Below are 19,122 nucleotides of genomic sequence, written 5' to 3'. Positions count from 1 at the left end.
TCAGCACAATTTCAGTCTTATATGACACAAAATGGCATTCTTCATCAGTCTTTTTGTGTGAATACCCCATCCCAAAATAGCATTGCCGAAAGAAAAAATCGGCATCTTCTTGAGGTAACTCGTGCTCTTCTTTTACAGATGAAAGTTCCTAAATACTTTTGGGCGATGCAGTTTCTACAACATGTTTTTTTATCAATCGTATGCCGTCTTCTGTCAGTAATGGGGATATTCCTTATACTGCTTTATTTCTTATAAAATCTTTGTTCCCTATTAAACCCAGTATTTTTTGTTGTACTTGTTTTGTACGTGATATTCGTCCACAAGTTACTAAATTGAATCCAAAGTCTCTCAAATATGTCTTCCTTGAGTACTCCCGACTACAAAAAGGGTACCGTTGTTTCTCTCCTACTCTTAATCGTTATCTTGTTTCTGCAGATGTCACATTTTTTGAGTTCACTCCATTTTTTCCTCAATCATCTGTGTATGAGAGTCAGGGAGAAGAGGATGATCTCTTAATATATATTGTCCAACCAATGTCTAATCCTCTCCCACAACCTATTCCTTCTATCTCTAGGCCGACTCGACCTCCTGTTGTTTATGTTTATTCCAGGAGATTGGAGATTCCTGACTCAGATCCTCCACCAACTACTTCGTTGGGAGATCTTGTACCTCATACTGATCATGATTCTGATCTAAACTTACCCATTGCTCTTCGTAAAGGTAAACATTCATGTACTCACCCTATCTCTTCTTTTGTTTCTTATAATCAATTATGTTCTTGTTCTCGGTGTTTTGTTCCTTCTTTAGACTCTGTTCCTATCCCTAATACTGTTGGTGAGGCACTGTCTCATCCTGGCTAGTGTGCTGCTATGAAAGAGAAAATGAAGGCTTTAGATGCTAATGATACATGGGAACTGTTGCCTTTGCCCACTGATAAGAAAGCTATTGGTTGTAAATAGGTATTTACAATAAAGGTAAATCCTGATGGTTCTGTGGCTAGGTTAAAAGTACGCCTTGTAGTAAAAGGATATGCTCAAACATATGGGGTTGATTACTCTACACTTTTTCTCCTGTAACTAAACTTACTTATGTTTGCTTATTTATCTCTTTAGCAGCTACATATGATTGGCCCCTGCACCAATTGGATATCAAGAATGCTTTCCTTCATTGTGATCTTCAGGAGGAGGTGCATATGGAGCAACCACCTGGATTTGTTGCTCAGGGGGAGTTGGGTAAAGTTTGTAAGCTTCGGAAGTCTCTTTATGGCTTGAAACAAAGTCCTAAGGCCTGGTTTGAGAGATTCAGTGAAAGTGTGATCACTCAGTATTTTATAGGCAATCTGAGGTTGGTCTAATTCTCCTGGTAGTCTATGTGGATGACATTGTCATCACTGGGAATGACTCTGCAGGTATTTCATCTCTTAAAACCTTCCTCCAAACCCAATTTCGGACAAAAGACTTGGGATTATTAAAGCATTTCTTGGGTATTGAAGTTATGAGAAATAAGAAGGGTATTTTTTTTGTCTCAAAGAAAATATGTCCTCGATTTATTGATAGAGACAGGAAAATTAGGTGCTAAGCCTTGTAATACACCAATGACTCCAAATTTACAACTGTTAGCAGGGGATAATGAGTTGTTTGAAGATCCAGAGAGATACAGGAGATTGGTAAGAAAATTGAACTACCTTACAATCACTCGTCCTGACATTGCTTATGCCGTTAGTGTGGTAAGTCAGTTTTATGTCTTCCCCAACTGTTGCTCATTGGGAAGCCTTGGGACAAATTTTGTGTTATCTGAAGAGCGCTCCAGGAAGAGGTTTGTTATATGGTAATCATGGGCATTTGAATGTTGAATGTTTTTCAGATACTGACTGGGCTGGATCTAAGATTTACAGGAGGTCAACCACTGGATATTGCATTTTTGTTTGGTGTCTTGGGGAAGCAAGAAGCAGAGTATAGTTTCTCGATCTAGTGCTGAATCCGAATACAGAACCATAGCACAATCAGTATATGAGATAATGTAGATACTTCAATTACTAGATGAGACAAGTTTTAAGACCTCCCTGCCTGCGAAATTGTGGTATGATAATCAAGCTGCTCTCCATATTGCTTCTAATCCGGTGTTTCATGAGCGGACCAAACATATTGAGATTGATTGTTACTTTGTTCGTGAAAAGATTCAACAAAAGATCATCTCAACAGGACACATCAAAACTGGAGAGCAGTTAGGAGATATTTTCACAAAGCTCTGAATGGAGCTAAGATTGACTACATTTGTAACAAGTTGGGCATGATTAACATCTATGCTCCAACTTGAGGGGGAGTGTTATGAAAAGTCAATCACTATATTATTTCTTTGTACATTCTGTATTCTGTATTCCTATTTAGGATTTCTTTCTAATTAGTAGAACACAATTATAAGAATCAATTGTATATATATACCCATGTACAGATTAATTGAAATTAAGGAAAATCATCTCTTTCTACAAAGCCAAAATTATGGCCAGAAAAAAATAAATGGAACACTGTCATAAAAATCTTACGGAGTGTTTACTCATAGAAACAAGGCTTGTTTTGGGAAATTTTTCTAAGAAAATTGGAAAACAGAGTTTTGTGTTTAAATATCAACTCAACTCAACTAAGCCTTTTTTCAAAAAATTTGGGGTCGGCTATATGGATTATCTTTCTCCATTCTAAACAATTTTGGGTTAAATTCTCGGAAATGTGTAATGATTCTAGGTCATGTTGTACTACTCTCCTCCAAATCGGTTTAGGTCTACCCCTTCTTTTCTTTTTATCCTTTACCCTAATGTATTTAAATATCATTTTACAAAATAAAAAACTGAAACGATTTTAAATGTTTCTACAATTACAATGGACACTTTAGAAACAGTTTTAAATTGTATTCTACAGTTTCCAGTCAACCAATGAATCAATGACAATTTTTTTACAGTTAAAAAATGCAGAAAGTGTTAGGGTTGCAGAAACCCTAAAAGAGAAAATAGAGAAGAATAGGGAAGAAAATAGAAGAGAAAGAGAGAAAAGAAATAGAAGAATATTATTGTGAGAAGATAAAGTATTGTTTCTTGATAATTCTGGAATGAATTACAAGATTACACTCTGTAAAGCTATATAGCAGTTGGTAACTGCCAGTAACTAATTCTCCAGTAGCTAAGCTAGCTAGTAACTGACATAACAACCTATTTCCCACCTTCCTCATTCAGTTGTACTCCCTAATGAGTAATGACAAAGCTATTTATTATTCTCTACAATTTATCTCACCATAACATCACTTCCCTACTTATTATTCTCTACGATTGATCTCACCATAACAATACTTCCCTACTCCCTATTCTTTGTATATCTTCTCCAGCAATACGTAACAGAAAGCTCCCTGATTTCCCTTGCTCTGGTGTGTTTGAACTCCAGCCTCAGCTCTTTTTGTTTTTCACATTTTAACATTTTTTTCCCTTCACTTGTTTAACAATTATTGCTTTTTGCTTTCAAGTTAGTTATGATATTATTCGATTTTTTTTTTTTTTTAATCTTATTCATTCTTATAGAAGTCTTAAAATTATTTTTTCCATCTTTCACTCATTTTTATTGGTTTCTCCTTTTCATTTTTCAATGACCAAGTCTTTGTTCTACTCTCTCTCTCTCTCTCTCTCTCTCTCTCTCTCTCTCTCTCTCGCTTAATTCTTTGCATTCACTCCTTTTACTTTCCTTTACATCAATCTACCATAACACTTTCTCTAGTAATAACATTGTTATATTTAAGGGGAAATTACAAAAAAGTGCACTTTGGTTTCGCACATTTTTAAATCAAGGCCTGAGATTAAGTTTGCAACAAAGTAATACCTCGGGGTTACACATCGTTTGCAAAAGGCAATATTGGCCAAGCTACTGTGTTGGAATCTCAATCCCTACATTAAAAGGATTATTATATCTTCCTCCTTAATGAAAGGGGATTATTATTTCTTTCTCTTTATGTATATCTTGTTTCCTATTTGTAATAGTTCCCATTAAATTAAATTTTCTTATAAAGTTAGGAATCTTGTATATAAATATGCATATGTACAAAGTCATTGATACATAAGAATACACAAATTTTTCCCACCAGTCAGTTGTTTCAAATCAGCATGGTATCAGAGCTTTCAATTCATTTGGTTGGGCTTTAGTACTGTTCATATGCACTGTTCATCAGCACTATTCACTGTACTATTTATTGGCACTGTTCATCATACTGTTTATGTTACTGTTCACAACCCATGAACCTTTTTTCCGGCTTTTTTTTAATTTTTCCTCGTATGTTCGCCTTTGACTAGCCCAAACCCGTGACTTGGTTCTTACTTCTCTACATTTGAGATCTTACACAATGGCAGAAAGGAAAAAAAACAGCTACTGGAGATAATGCAACTATTTTTTATGATAATCCCTCTCTACAAATCAATCCTATAAAGCTTGACGGAACAAATTATCTTGATTGGTCAAGATCCTGTCTTTTGTTCATTCAAGCTAAAAGATTGCAGGGATATATCATTGGAGATAAGTCAAAACCAGAGACCACCAATTCCACCTACAATCAATAGGAATTAGAAAACTCTTTCGTAATGTTTTGGCTAATTAATGCTATGCAACCTCAAATAGCTTGAGGATATTTGTTATTGGACAATGCAGCTGCCATTTGGAATGTTATTTCTCAGACTTATTCTCAAGTAGGTAATGATGCATAGGTTTATGAGCTAAGAAATAAAGTTCAAGGTACAAAATAGAGTGACATGACTATTGCTCAGTATTATGCTGAGTTGAGTGGCTTATGGCAAGAGCTGGATTACTATCAAGACTTTCAGGCTACATGTGCTAGTGATGCAGCAAAATTTCAGAAATTGATTGAGCAAGAACGAATTTATGATTTTCTTGCTGGGCTAAACATAGAATATGACCAAATTCGGGTCTAGGTATTTGGTAAGGAGGATCCTCTACCCTCATTAAGGCAAACTTGTTCTTATGTTCAACAGGAGGAAAGCAAAAGAAGTGTCATGGTGCATACTACATCCATTCACAAGTCAAGGCTTGTAGCTATTGCCTCTAAAGAACAATCACATAGCTCTAGTCCATCAAATAATGATCATTTGCATTGTGACTACTGAGAAAAATCTTGCCATACCAAGGAATAATGCTGAAAACTTCATGGTTGCCCAACATAAGGGCGTGGAGGAAAAAAACACGGGCTCAGCAAGACCACAGGCAAATGTATTTGAGACAATGGAGTTTTCTGGGGATACAACTACAACTAAAATTCTTTCCAATGAGGAAATGCAATCCCTAAGATGTTTGCTGTCATAGCTGGAATCATAATCTACCACAGTTACCTCTTCTAATTTTGTCAAATCAGGTAATGTTTTTCTTGCCAATCTTAAAAAGAATTTTTTGATTATAGATTCAAGACACACAAACACATGACAAGCTCTTCCAATAAATTCAGAACCTATTCACCTTGTTCAGGGGAAAAAAAAAGTTCATATAGCAAATGGATCCCTAGCCAATATTTCAGGAACAGGTTCTGTTAAATGCAATCCTACTTTGAATCTCACCTCAGTTTTATATGTGCCTACCTTTCCTATGAATAATCTTATATGTTAGCTCCATTACAAAAGCACTTAACTATAAAATCTCATTTTTTTTTCTATTCATTGCACATTTCAGGAACTGAAAGCAGGGAGAACGATTGGCAATGATAGACTGCAAGATGACTTATATCTACTGAATGATTGTGATGGTTTCTCAACTCCAAGCACAAACTAAGTTTTCTTAGGATAATCTGTGAGTACTGACCAAGAGATTCTCCAATGATATAAGAGATTAGGAAATCCTTTTTTTAAAACTTTAGAGAGGTTATATCCCATTTTGTTTAAGAAATGCAAGTTAGAAAGTTTAGTTTGTGATGCTTGTGAACTAGCCAAATACAAAAGACAATCTTATCCCGCAATAAATAATAAAGCCTCAATACCTTTCATGACTATTCATTCTATTGGGTTGGGACCTAACCAAACGGTGTCTTTATCTAGATTAGATGGTTTGTTACCTTTATTGATTGTTATACTAGATTAACTTGGGTTTACCTGATGAAAACAAAAAGTGAGATTTTTTATTATTTTCAACAATTTCATAAAATAATATGTAACACCCTCACTGTAGCAATTACGTACATTCTACTGTTCCGGTGACCGGTGTCGGTCCGGACAGCTAGAACGTCTGGAAAAATAATTAGACTAGAGTGAGGAGTCATAAATAACTCAAATATTAATAAGAAAAATTTAGGAAAAATTTTAGAAATAAAATACAACCAAGTTAAATGAGCCGGTGCCCATGATGGGTAACTTGATGGGAAGTTGCGATTCTCGCAACTAGGAGCCCTAGACCCAGGAGAAAATTCATAAAATAATTTTTGGGACTCCAGAGAAGAGTCATTGAGGATTTTATGGCATTAGAATGCCAAGAAAAGGTTTAGAAAAATTTTTCAATCGATACAGACAATTTTAGTCTGTTAAGCCAAACGGAGGGCATTTTGGTCATTTCGCCTTCAGAGGTGATTTTTGGCCGACTTGTCCAATTAAGTAAATATTTATTATGACACAAAATGTGAATAAATATTGCTAAAAGTTAAATTAAAAATGAGTAAAAGAAAGAAGAAAGAAAGATAAACCGATAACTCGGTAAGAGCAAAATTTGGTCAATTAAATTTGAGGGTCCAATATTAACCAAAAGTGATGATTATTAATTTAATGAAGCTAAATTAATTTAATTAATTGAAATTATGAAAATTAAAAATAATTATTGAAAAGTCAAATTATAATGATTATAAATTTTAAAATAATTTCAAATTTGCCATTCTACTTATTTACCATATTGCCATTAAATATTTAATTATTATATAGGTTAATTATTGAACAAAAATCTGCATTTTTTTCCTTCTTCTTTCCGTCACTTGCCTTCTTCTCTTCTTCTCTAAAATTCTCCATTAAAAACCTAAAATCCAAAGCTTAAAACCCTAAGTCACAACCAAATTTTTTCTTGGAAAAATTATAGCCCACCCTAAACTAAAGCCCAATTAGTAGAAAGCACTCAAGAAAACCAAAAAAAAATTGAGTTTGGGGCAAGAGGAATTTCAGCCAAGGTGAACCAAGAAGGAGCTTCAAGTTTTTTATTGATTAGAAGGTTGAATTGAAGTTGAGTGAAGCTAAGGAATAAAGTTAGTGCTAGAAATTCTCTTGGAATTTAAAATTATTGCAAGTTGATTAAGGGTTTGCTCAAATATGGAATTTTGTGTTGTGACTTGAATTTGATGATGTTGAGGTTGATTATTGACTATTAGAAGTGTTATAAATGTGAATTGAAGTTTGAAAATTGGGTGAAATTGAAAATTGGGAGTGCTTCTCTTATGCAGGAAATTTGGACCTATGAGTCCAGGGTATTGGTTGACCTATAACTGAGGTTGTGTGACTCCAATTGGTATGAGGCCAATTGGAAGTGAAACTAGACATATAATGGCACAACTTTGGTGAAGAAACCATGCCCAGAAAACCAAACCAACTTGACCAAAAGTTTGCCCTAATCCGGGTGACCTGCAATCTGCCTGGGCAAAATGACCAAATGAACAGTATTTGGTCATTTGGCCATAACTCAATGTAGCAAGGTCCAATTGACCTGAAATTTTACCAGCAATAAGTTGAGATATAGACCAACAACTTTCATGAAGAAACCTGACCCAAATTATGACCATAACCTAGTCAAATTGCCAACCAAACTGGAGTTACCAAATCTGGCAGAAACAAGTTTACCCAGAATTTTGGGTTCTGCCCAATCCGGCCAGTTATAGTTTTTAGGCCATAACTTGAGCTACAAAACTCCAAATGGAGTGATTCAAAAAAGTAAATTCAACTAGACAAAATAAGGAACAACTTTCATGTTGAACATTTTTCCAAACTCCCACTGCAAAAGTGACAAATGAAAATTCTGCCCAATTAACATTAAGCTTGGAAATGGTATTGGCAACCAATACCAACAAATTTTGAATGCAAAATGTGGTATCTTGGAGAACTTAGGTTCAATAAATTTATTATGTATTAAAAATTCAACAATTTGAGTAAATAGTAATGTGAATAGTAGTACACAGACACAGTATAATAACTAAATTGGTGGAGAAAATTAAGGTATGAAATTTGAAATCCATAAAACACTCATGGATTACTTGAAATAGAAATAGTAATTCACCTAAATGACTTAATGAACATTTAAGTTATGTGAGTATATAGTTAAGATTTATTCCTATTACTAGTAGGTCTAATAAAACATGAGTGATACCACTTGAATATGAAATGACATTAACCTAGATGGATTGTTGAGTATAAATGGGATGAGGTTTACATTAGGATTTATGTTTCCATTACAAATAAGATAATAACACCTTGTACGAGTTATGAATTCATATAAACATTGTAATGAATAAATGAATCACATGAAAATATAAATGAAACATTAGTTCTATTTATAAGAGAAAGGAAGAATGTTTTGAGTACAATGGTATATGAACACCATTGTTGTGAATTGTGATCAATATGAATGATATAAGAAATGTATGAATAGTATGATGAATGTATAAATTATGAAATTTATTATGAAATAATAAAGTCATAAAACACAATATATTAATATTTAATGATATTATGTGCCCTTGTATTGCCTAGACACGTGTGTCAGATTGGATAGATTGGCATGCCAATAGGGTATTGTTTTAGCAGTACTGCGAAAGGCTTTATGCCTGTATTCATGGCTTTATGCCCGTATTCATGGCTTTATGCCAACATTCATGGCACAATTCCATCGCGCAGGTACTGAAGTTAAAGCCCAGCGAATACTAAACAGAGATTTTGGAGTTTTGATCTGCAGAGTGTCAAAGTTTGTCACCTCCTCAGCAATGCATGTAGATAGGGCTCATCTAGATCATATTTTATATTTTGTATAAAATGCTTAAATATTGTATTGTAATGTAGATTATGAACAGGTAATTAATAGGAATGCAATGTAAATTAATTAATTAGCTTTTTCATATGTAATTAATTTATATATTATGTAAATTATGAAATTTTGTAATTATTTTGTAAATTATGTAAATTAAGGAAATTTGAAAATTTTGCTTATGTAATTTGGGAATGTTTACATATGAAATGATTATGAAATTTAAATATATGGATGAGATTTGAAATATGAGAAAATTATGAGAATGATTGATGAGATAATTATGATTAGCATGGATAAGATTTTATTTTGGAAATATTGTTGAATTTCAAACAGGTGAATATTGAAATACGCCAAACGATAATAAAATAGGAAACTCATGAGTTTCTCCGTCGAAAAATAATTGATATTAAATTAAATGAATTCAAAATTATTTTTAAAAAAATAAAGTAAGATAAGTTAGGGTGCTCCGGCACCGATTGTAGCATGCCTTGCTCGGCTACACTGTAGTCGGGTGAGGGGTGTTACATAATATGTACTCAATTTGATGCTCAAGTAAAAATTCTGAGAACTAATAATGGTACATAATATATGAATAGGCTGTTTCAAACTTACTTGGAGTCCAGGGTATTTTACACCAAACTAGTTATGTTTAACACTAGTGCACAAAATGGGGTGTCTGAAAGAAAAAATAGACATTTATGTGAGATAGCTCGAGCAATCATACTGTTCCACCTAAAATGTTTGTTTGTGTATGCTTTGTTCACAAGACTATTAGGAAATTAGAACCCCGAGCTCTTAAATGTGTCTTTGTTGTACTCAAAAAGGTATAAATGTTACCATCCACCTTCGAGAAAGTATCATGTAAGCATGGATGTCACTTTTAGGGAATCTGAATCGTTTTTTCAGACACCTCTTCAGGGTGAGAATAAGAGGAAAGAAGTATCTTTTCCTCAATCTTATTTCCTTCCAATTCTTCAAGGTGAGAGTAATGATGTTCAGGATTGATCACCTCAACAGGTTCAAAATGGATAACCTCAGCCTAGAGAGAAATTAAATAGGTTGGATTTGAGAACTTACACTCATTGGAACAAAATGGATGAGGCCATTGAGCATGATACTCTTGATCAATCGAAATTCTTGAATTCAGACCCTGAACATCCTAAGGTATGTAATGAGTCTCCTTGTATTGCTAGTTCTAATCCTGATTATGATCTTGATGTCCCTATTGCCTTAAGAAAAGGAGTCAAAGCTTGCACCAAGCACGCCATTTCTAATTTTGTGTCTTATGACTTATTATCCCCATCCTATAGAGCCTTTATATTGTTTGTTTCTTATGTTTTTAATCCATAGGATTGTAAGGAAGCATATCTTGATTCAAAATGAAAGATTGTTATAGTTGAGGAGATGAAGGCCTTGTCAAAGAATGGGACATAGAATCTTGTTACTCTCTCTAATGGAAAAAAAAATCAGTTGGATGCAAGCGAGTGTTCACTGTGAAACATAAAATAGATGGCTCAATTAAGAGATACAAAGCCAGACAGGTAGCAAAGGGACTCACATAGACATATAGGGTAGATTATCAAGAGACTTTTGCCCCTGTAGCAAAAATGAACACCATCAAGACTTTATTATTTTGTGCAGCAAATCTTGATTGAAATTTATAGCAATTCGACGTCAAGAATACCTTTTTACATGGAAACTTAGAGGAAGAAGTGCATATGGAAATAACTCCAGGATTTGATGATGAAAAAACCAAAAGGAAGATTTGCAGAAAGGCTTTGTATGGCCTAAAACAGTCTCCTAGTACATGATTTGACAGATTCAGTAAAATTGTGATCTCCTTTGGCTTCTATCATAGTAATGCTAATCACACTTTATTTATAAAATATTATAGAGGTAAGATCACATTACTTATTGTCTATGTGGATAATACAGTAGTGACAGGAAATGATCAGGAAGAAATTACAAATCTAAAACAATGCCTAACACAGGAGTTTGAGATTAAAAACTTGAGAAAACTGAGGTACTTTCTTGGAATAGAGGTTGCCATATTAGATAAAGGGATATTTATTTCTCAGAGGAAGTACATATTGGATCTTTTGGAAGAAACAGGTATGCTGGACTGTAAACCAAAAAAAGTCTCCCATTAAGGCCAGTCATAAATTACAAGCCGGAGTTGGAGAGTCAGTGAATTTAGGGAGATATCAGAGCTTAGTTAGCATATTGATCTATCTTTCACACACTAGACCTGATATAGCCTTTGCAGTAAGTCTGGTGAGTCAATATATGTATGATCCTTGTGAATCTCATTTAAAAGTTGTTTTTCGCATTCTAAGATATTTGAAATCTGCCACTGAGAGAAGACTTCTTTTCTCAAGGCATGGACATCTTCAAATAAAAGCCTTTATAGATGCAAATTAGACTGAATCTCTTGTAGATAAAAGTTAACAATGGGTTATTATACTTTTGTTGGTAGTAACCTAATCACTTAAAGAAGTGAGAAACAAAGTTTGACTGCTAGATCCAGTACAGAGGCTGAATATAAGGCTATGGCTCAAGGTATCTGTGAATTGTTGTGATTACAAAGTTAATGAAAGAACCGAAACTATCAGAAACAAATAGTTTATACTTGTTTTGTGATAACAAGGCTGCTATCAGTATTGTCCACAATCCAACATAGCATGATCGAACCAAACATATAGAAATTGACCCATACTTCATAAAGGAGAAAATTACAGAAGAATCGTTGAGTGTCTCTCATGTCACTTCTAAAAATCAGTTAGCCGATATGTTCACCTAAGGGCTTAGTAGCAAAATGTTTCATTCTCTTATTTGCAAGTTGGGCATGTGTAATATACATTAAACAACTTAAGGGGGAGTATTGGAATCTCAATCCCCACATTAAAGGAATTATTATTTCTTCCTCCTTAATTAAAGAGATTATTATTTCTTTCTCCTTATGTATATCTTATTTCCTATTTGTAATAGTTTCCATTAAATTAAGATTTCTTGCAAAGTTAGGAATCTTGTATATAAATAGATATATGTACAAAGTCATTGATACATAAAAATATACAGATTTTTCTCTCTAGTCTGTTGTTTCAAATCAACATACTAGCTTTGAAAATGAGGTACCAATTTGTCCCAAACTTAATCTCAAGCCTGACTTGAAAATGTGCGTAACCACATAGCACTTTTTTGTAATTTCACCTATTTTAAAAATTCACTTTCTAATGGCTTTCAATTGAAAAATAATTATCTTGCCAGTTAATTTTACCATAAATTAAATTAAATATTTCATTTTTTTCCTTTTGCATAACATTACACACACACACACACGCACGCACGCATATATATGCCAAGCCTTAAAAATGACTTTACAAGAGTGTGCCACCTCACTTAATGAGAAGATTTAGGGCATGTTTGGTATTGCTGTTGAAACTGCTGTTGAGAAAATCACTTTTTTAAATATACTAGTTAGAGAGTGTTAAAAAATAATTAAAAATTAAATTTGATCTATTTCAGTTATAAGAACACTAAAATAACAAAACAGCTTTTTCCAAACTGTTTTTCTCAACAGCATATAAAATGGTGCTTTTATTCAGAAAAGCAGTTTCAGGTTATGAAACTCATTGCCAAACAGGATTTTAAAAAATTGACACGTGACATACTTCTTTTTTAGTTTTTATTTTTGTATTTTTTATATAAAAATTAATTTATCACATTAAATATTATCTTCTATTTAAATATTTTTAAATTTCAGTTATTAAAATCTTATTTCATATACAAAAATAATAATTATCTAAAATTCTATTTACCACATTTTTTAAGAATTTCGAAATTTCCAAGTTTACAATTTCAAACATTATAAAACTTTGCTCATCATATTATACATCTCTAAAATTAATCATTTTTTAATTAATTTTTCGATTAGAATAGAGAAATGGTGAATTGTTTTATAAAAATTATATTAAAATATATATATATATATTTAAATAATTATTTATAAAATTTAAAAATTTATTTTTAAAAACATTTTTATATCTAAATTATAAGAATTTTAATAATGATATTTTAAAAATCGTCACCTTGCATATGTAATTTTTTTTTACTTTGTTTATCATTTTATTGGCATATGTCAATTAATTTAAAAAATATTACACTAATCAATTTATTATTTATTGTCACCTGAAATAAAATTATAATTAATTAAAATATTTATCATTAACACAGTTTTATAATATGATTATGAAAATATAAAACATAAAACTATATATTAATTTACATTACTTAAATATAATAATAAACAATCTGGGTAATACACGGGCAAAATGACTAGTTAATTGTATATTAAATGATAATATCAACAAGAACAATACCCTTTTTTTTTTTAACATATTTATAAACTTTCTAAGTATAGAAAACAATTATGACATGAACTGCTTTCTAGTTTTCAAAATTGAAAAATGATTTTCTATTACTAACAAATGAACATGCCCTCCAAGTTCTCAACGGAAGATGAAAATGAAATTTCTCAAAGAAAACGTAAAATAGAAAACTGCAAAATGCTTTCAACAAGAAACAGGCCTTTAAATTTTCCAACGACTAAGGAAGAAAATCAAAATTCTGCTTCACTCCTAACCAAGGGACATATTATACATTGACAAACAAAATACTATTGCGTGTTCTCCATGTTTCAGCTTCCAATCCTCTAAACTTACACCACCTAATTTCTATCTGGGGAAAAGAATTTTTCACCAACCCAATATGGATTTAGATGGCTAAATGGCATCCAAGAATAGGTACATTTCAGAATATTTACTTAGAAGTTTGTATTGAATCTCATAACCATTAGTAATTTCAAAAGAAAAGTAACCACCTTTTGTAACCTAGTTTGCAACAGGTAATGAAAATCAGCCAGCTAGTTTCAGCTTCCTAGATGACATGACTAAAGATGAATTCACTTGCAAAGCCAATTCTGAGAAGTAATACAAATATTATTAACCATGCGAATAAAATTCATGTTGTCTAGAATGGACTTACCAATAAGCACTGTTTCCTCATTCCAAGATCCAGTCTTCAACGTGTTCACATGTCCTTTTATGGCCCGATAAACTTCACGAACAACCAACTCCATTCTCTGACAAAATCCACACCAACTATTGCTAAATAGGACCAACACATCCTCTTTCCAAGCATGGGAAGCATTATCATCATCAGATTGATTAAAACCAATAACCTGCTCAGTGAAAGTTTGAGCTGTAACTCGAGGGATGGAATCTACTTCGTGGAAATCCACATTAACAAATGGTGGATGAGTTCCTTCTCTAGGGCTTTCAGGTTCAGACTCGGAGCGTTGGTATGGGATAAGCATTCCGTTGAGAAATCTATGAAGAGAATCCTCCAGTGCAGAATAGCTGAAATTCTTCTGCTCAGGAACATAATGCTGCTGTGAAATGGGATTGATTATTACTAAGGATGGAACCCTTGTCTCACCAGTCAAAGCTCTTAGCAACCGGTAGTTTCCATCAGAGAAGAAGAAAGAACCCTTAAAACTTTGAAAGTGAAGCTGTTCTTCCTCCAACTGGTCTACTTGTCTAGAAACTTTTTCTTCCGCCTGTACAACTGAAATAGCTAGCCCACCATTTGGCATAGGTTGGTCAAGCTTTACAGATATTAAATGTCTACTTGTATCAACATGATTTGTTGTCTCTTCATCATTTGGGGAAGGGCATCTAATATCAGTAGGTTGGCAGCTTTTGTCATGATTTGAAGCAGAATCTTTGCCCAGATCAACACTACTTTTGGCAAGGTCTTCCTCAGATGGTACAGCTGAATCTTCTGTAGATTCCACCTGTGGTTCTGATGGTAATTCATCAGCTCTAATGTCAATATCATCAGATAAAAGTTGGAAACCCGCATCCTTGGCAATTGAACTTAATTTTCCTTCTTTCTTTTGCTCAAGAAGATATGTTAAGATTTCACGCAATGAACTTCCTTGTGAATCTGAAGCTAAATTATCTAAAATGGCACGTTTTCCCTCATCTACAATCATGATCGACATCTTCTCCTTTAACTTAATCTTCTGTGCCATTGGAGATAGTTTTAACCTAGGATGTCCAGATATAATTTTATATTGTTGAAAAACTTGGGCAGAGGATCGTTCAGACTTGTCACCATTTTGCTGGCCTATCTGATCTGAAATTCGATATTCTAATGCTAATTTTCTGAACATATCAAGTGCTTCCTTACTACTCCTTTTAGTTTCTGCTGAGTTGGAGAATCTATCTACAAACAGAAGTACCGATGGTTTACTTGCAGGTACAGCAGGATCAAGATCTTGTCCATTACGTTCCAGCTACATGATGGGAAACAAATATATTAGAATCTATGAAATAGACATACAATTTGGTGAACAAAAATAAAATCATAGATAATAAAATAAAAAACAATAAAAAAATAAAAAATAAAAAAGGAAATGGGGGAACAAAAACACCAACCACAACAAGGAGCCTCTATGGCTATAGAATAGCCCACCCCACTATTACGCAGTTAAAACATAAAACTATTTTACAACTTATATCACTGTCCTTAAGAAACACATCAGAAACAGAGTATGCAAAAATAGAGGCTCATAAAATCACAGTTTTAAATCACAGCCAAAGTTCAAAAAGAATTTTACAAAGATGTGTTCTAAATAAATTCCTAACTGCCATTTCTAACCCTTTTCTATGTGCATTGCACATGATAACTGATTGTATTTCACAAGTGAATATTTGTATTAATTAAGTCTATTTTTCATTTAACCCTGTCCAATTTACATTATTAAAGCATATATATCATGTCCTATATACAATTATAGCAACAATATAAAATTCCCCTATAAGAGATGACATGAGCATTACCCATTAAACCGAATAACTATCATATTAGGAAAAAAAATGCATGGGAGCTTTGTGGTAGCTGCAGCAATTACAGCAGATCAATCACCGGCTTTCCCATCACTTCAAATAATTGAACTCTCTTAGGATCGGCTGTCTGCCGATGGTTTAGAGTGCAACGATGTAGATGTAGAATGGGAAGGTAATATAGACAAAATTTTAGGCTTCCATACAATTGTAGTTAATACATGAAGTATAGGCCATAATAATGCATCTCCAAATAAGTGGCCATAATTATAAATTTTGTTTTGATAAATCTTTTGGTCACTTGCCCATTATATCATACAAACGGTTGCCAGAAAGAAACACTACAGTTCTTCAGGGAATTTTTCTTTCAAACAATGATATTGAAATGATCAAATATCCCTTAGAAACCTATAACTGCATGATGAAGCATTTTTAGCCAAACCAACTCTTCTTAGACGTCCAATTCATAATGATCTATCAAGACTTCAACCACACAAGAACCCGACGGCATGATGATTTACGTCAAATAAAACCAAATGGCACTATGGCAGTAAAACAAATGACAATATACCTACCTCTGTAACTATTGATTCATCCATCAGTAGAACTTTCTTAAGGTCATCCCCCTCTTTTAGAATCTTTGAACAGCTTGGACATCCATTAAAGTAAAGCATTGTGGACCATGAACCAGAATCCCCAACACCAAGAGATGGAAGCAATGATCTTTCTGAAACCAGACCAAATCTGCACCTCTCAGACGGCAGGAAAAATTCTCTTGCAACATTCATGAATCCTGATAAGAAAGAATCAAATTGCTGAAACTCTTCAAAGGTACAAGAGGACAATCCAACAGTAGGTTTTACATTGTCAGTCTCCAGGAGAGGAGCACTGCCATTTGCTGAGCTAAATTCACTCAGCCAAGGAATTACACCGAACCCATCTTGGATGCTGCATTTTAAACTTGCCATTTCAGTCCCCTGTAATTGAAATATGAAGAAGTCAATTTTGAGACTTTTTACCAGCCATTTTACTTGTAAAATCAGTATCATTACAGCATGCAGTTAGAAACTACCAGCCACCTTCTGGTTCTCACTTCCACTGGGCACCGGAATTGTAACGGCATCTCCATTGAAGCCCGCTCCAGCAAAATCCCCTGAAAAAAAGAAAAAAAAAACATTAAACAGCTCATTTTGCATTGCATTTCTTTTATATCAAAAATAACAAATTCCAATAATTAATCAAATCTTGCAAAAAAAAAAAATCCACCATTACCAGTTGCGTTCCTCTTCTTGCTAGCCATCAACTCAGGAGTCCATCCACAGAATTCAAGAAGAATCAAAGCCTTATCCGTAGATTCCAGGAACATTTTCAGTTCCTCCTGAGTCTTCAGAACCTTGAGGGGAATTTCATCAGGCGAAACAGACATGTAAGGAAGAATAGAAGAGAGTATATTTCCAGCAATAAGTTTGCCTTGATACTTGTAAGATGAAGAGTGATGGAAGTATATAATCGTTATCATTCCCTCTGTAGCTCCAATAGCATCCGCTAGCAACTTCTCTTTGTTCCTCAGCATATACATCAACTTTAGAGATCCAAACTCCTCTCGCCGATCGCTAACCAAACGGCTTAATTCCTTCATCAGGGATCGAGATTCCCCTGACCCTGTTTGACAAATTGAAATTAGTGAAAATTGGAAGATAACTTCTGCTAATTAAACACAGACAAAGAGATGAATATTACAGGGAACGGAGACCAAGAGGAGGACGTGCGGATGGAGCCTGATCAGGGAAGAAAAGTTCTGCTTGGTCAGAATCTGCCATTTTCCGTTGCCGTCCGATTCGCAGTTGACGGCCGACGAAGATATGATGAGGATTTTTACAATAAAAGCCACGACAAGAGTCGCCCCTTTCATTAGTTTAAGCTTGTTCAGTTGTTTGCTGATTTTGCTTCTCAATCCCAAATAGAGAAGAGACGGTTTCGGATCTTATTAAGCGGATCCGGTGGGGGCTCTCTTAGTCGTGTCCATTTGGCAGGAAACCCACGTCTGCGTTGAGGGTAAATTTTAATAACTGGTTTTAAATTTATATGGTTATAAAATTATAATTTTTTAATTTTAAAATATAATATAAAATTTTTTAAATTTTTAAATTTTATATAGTAAAATTTTTTTAATTTTTAATGACGTTTAGTTAATATTTTTCTCTCCTCTTCTATGTAAAGTATAAAATTATTCTCTTTACACATTAAAAATTATTCTATTTATAGAAAAAAGAAAGATTTAATTTATACATGACTTGATATAAAAAAGAAAAATATTGACTAAACTCTGTATTAAAGCTGTTCAGGTCGATATCTAACTGAAAAACAGGTAATTAGATGTTAGAGAAATTTTACTCTGTAAAATTTGAAAGTTGATTGGATTTTATATTATATTTTTAAATTTAGGAACTGTAATATTATAACTAGATAAGTTCAGGAAAAATTATCAAAATTCAGTCTTGTATTGATCTTCCATGTTTACTTAATTTTATTAGAAGTAAAAGTAGGATAATTTAACAAAATTTTACTATTCATCTTATAAAATTGTTTAGATTAATATTTTTTTAAATAATTAATTACAACAACTTTATTAAGGTAATAAAGAAAGTGAAGTTTCTTCATTAAAAAAATTGTATAATAATTTCTTAAATTTTAATAGATAAATTATATATAATAAATTTTATTAAAAAAAATTAGGTGGAAGTGAGCATAATTTGGTTTGAATTGAATTAACTAACCGAATCGAATTAAATTAAAAATTCAGTTTGGTTTGATAAATACTTTAGTTCAATTCGATTTTTATTTTTGAAAATATCAATTTATTCAATTCGATTTGATTATCATACTTAAAAAGTTGTATAAATTGAACCGAATTATATTAAAACAAAAAAATAGACCGGCAGTGTCCCAACACCCTAAGGCTTAAGCCCAAACCTAGCCATTTAATAGCACCACATGTCTTTAGTCTCCCATCTTTCCTCTGCATTCCTTTTTCATTTTCTTCTATTCAGTCATTTTCATTTTCTCCATTTGCATTTTATGTAATTTCTCTACCTAAGTTGAAATTTATTTCATGGCAGAAAAACTTTTTAAGCCCCCTAACAATTTCTCTTATAGTCAAACACATCTTTATCATTTTAATTGATTTAATTACT

At 33.1% G+C, this 19,122-nt stretch overlaps 1 protein-coding gene across 3 annotated transcripts in view; it reads right to left on the bottom strand.

The window, feature by feature from the left end:
* Nucleotides 1-17,911, bottom strand: part of LOC110659445 (uncharacterized) — a 29,801-nt gene extending 11,890 nt beyond the window's left edge. The window contains exons 1-5 of one of the 3 annotated variants that reach the window (XM_058148569.1): nucleotides 17,669-17,911; nucleotides 17,201-17,590; nucleotides 17,008-17,081; nucleotides 16,504-16,905; nucleotides 14,064-15,378 (exon numbers count right to left, since the gene is read on the bottom strand). In XM_058148569.1, the coding sequence (XP_058004552.1) occupies nucleotides 14,064-15,378; nucleotides 16,504-16,905; nucleotides 17,008-17,081; nucleotides 17,201-17,590; nucleotides 17,669-17,840 (2,353 nt within the window). In that variant the 5' untranslated portion in view covers nucleotides 17,841-17,911. Of the gene's footprint in view, nucleotides 1-14,063; nucleotides 15,379-16,503; nucleotides 16,906-17,000; nucleotides 17,082-17,200; nucleotides 17,591-17,668 lie in introns of those variants that run through there. The other 2 variants (XM_021817387.2, XM_021817388.2) reach the window with 2 other exon arrangements.
* Between the last annotated feature and the right edge of the window lie 1,211 nt (nucleotides 17,912-19,122).

This window comes from Hevea brasiliensis, chromosome 6 (assembly GCF_030052815.1).
Source record: "Hevea brasiliensis isolate MT/VB/25A 57/8 chromosome 6, ASM3005281v1, whole genome shotgun sequence".
NCBI lineage: Eukaryota > Viridiplantae > Streptophyta > Magnoliopsida > Malpighiales > Euphorbiaceae > Hevea > Hevea brasiliensis.
This window is presented reverse-complemented; position numbering and strand designations above follow the sequence as displayed.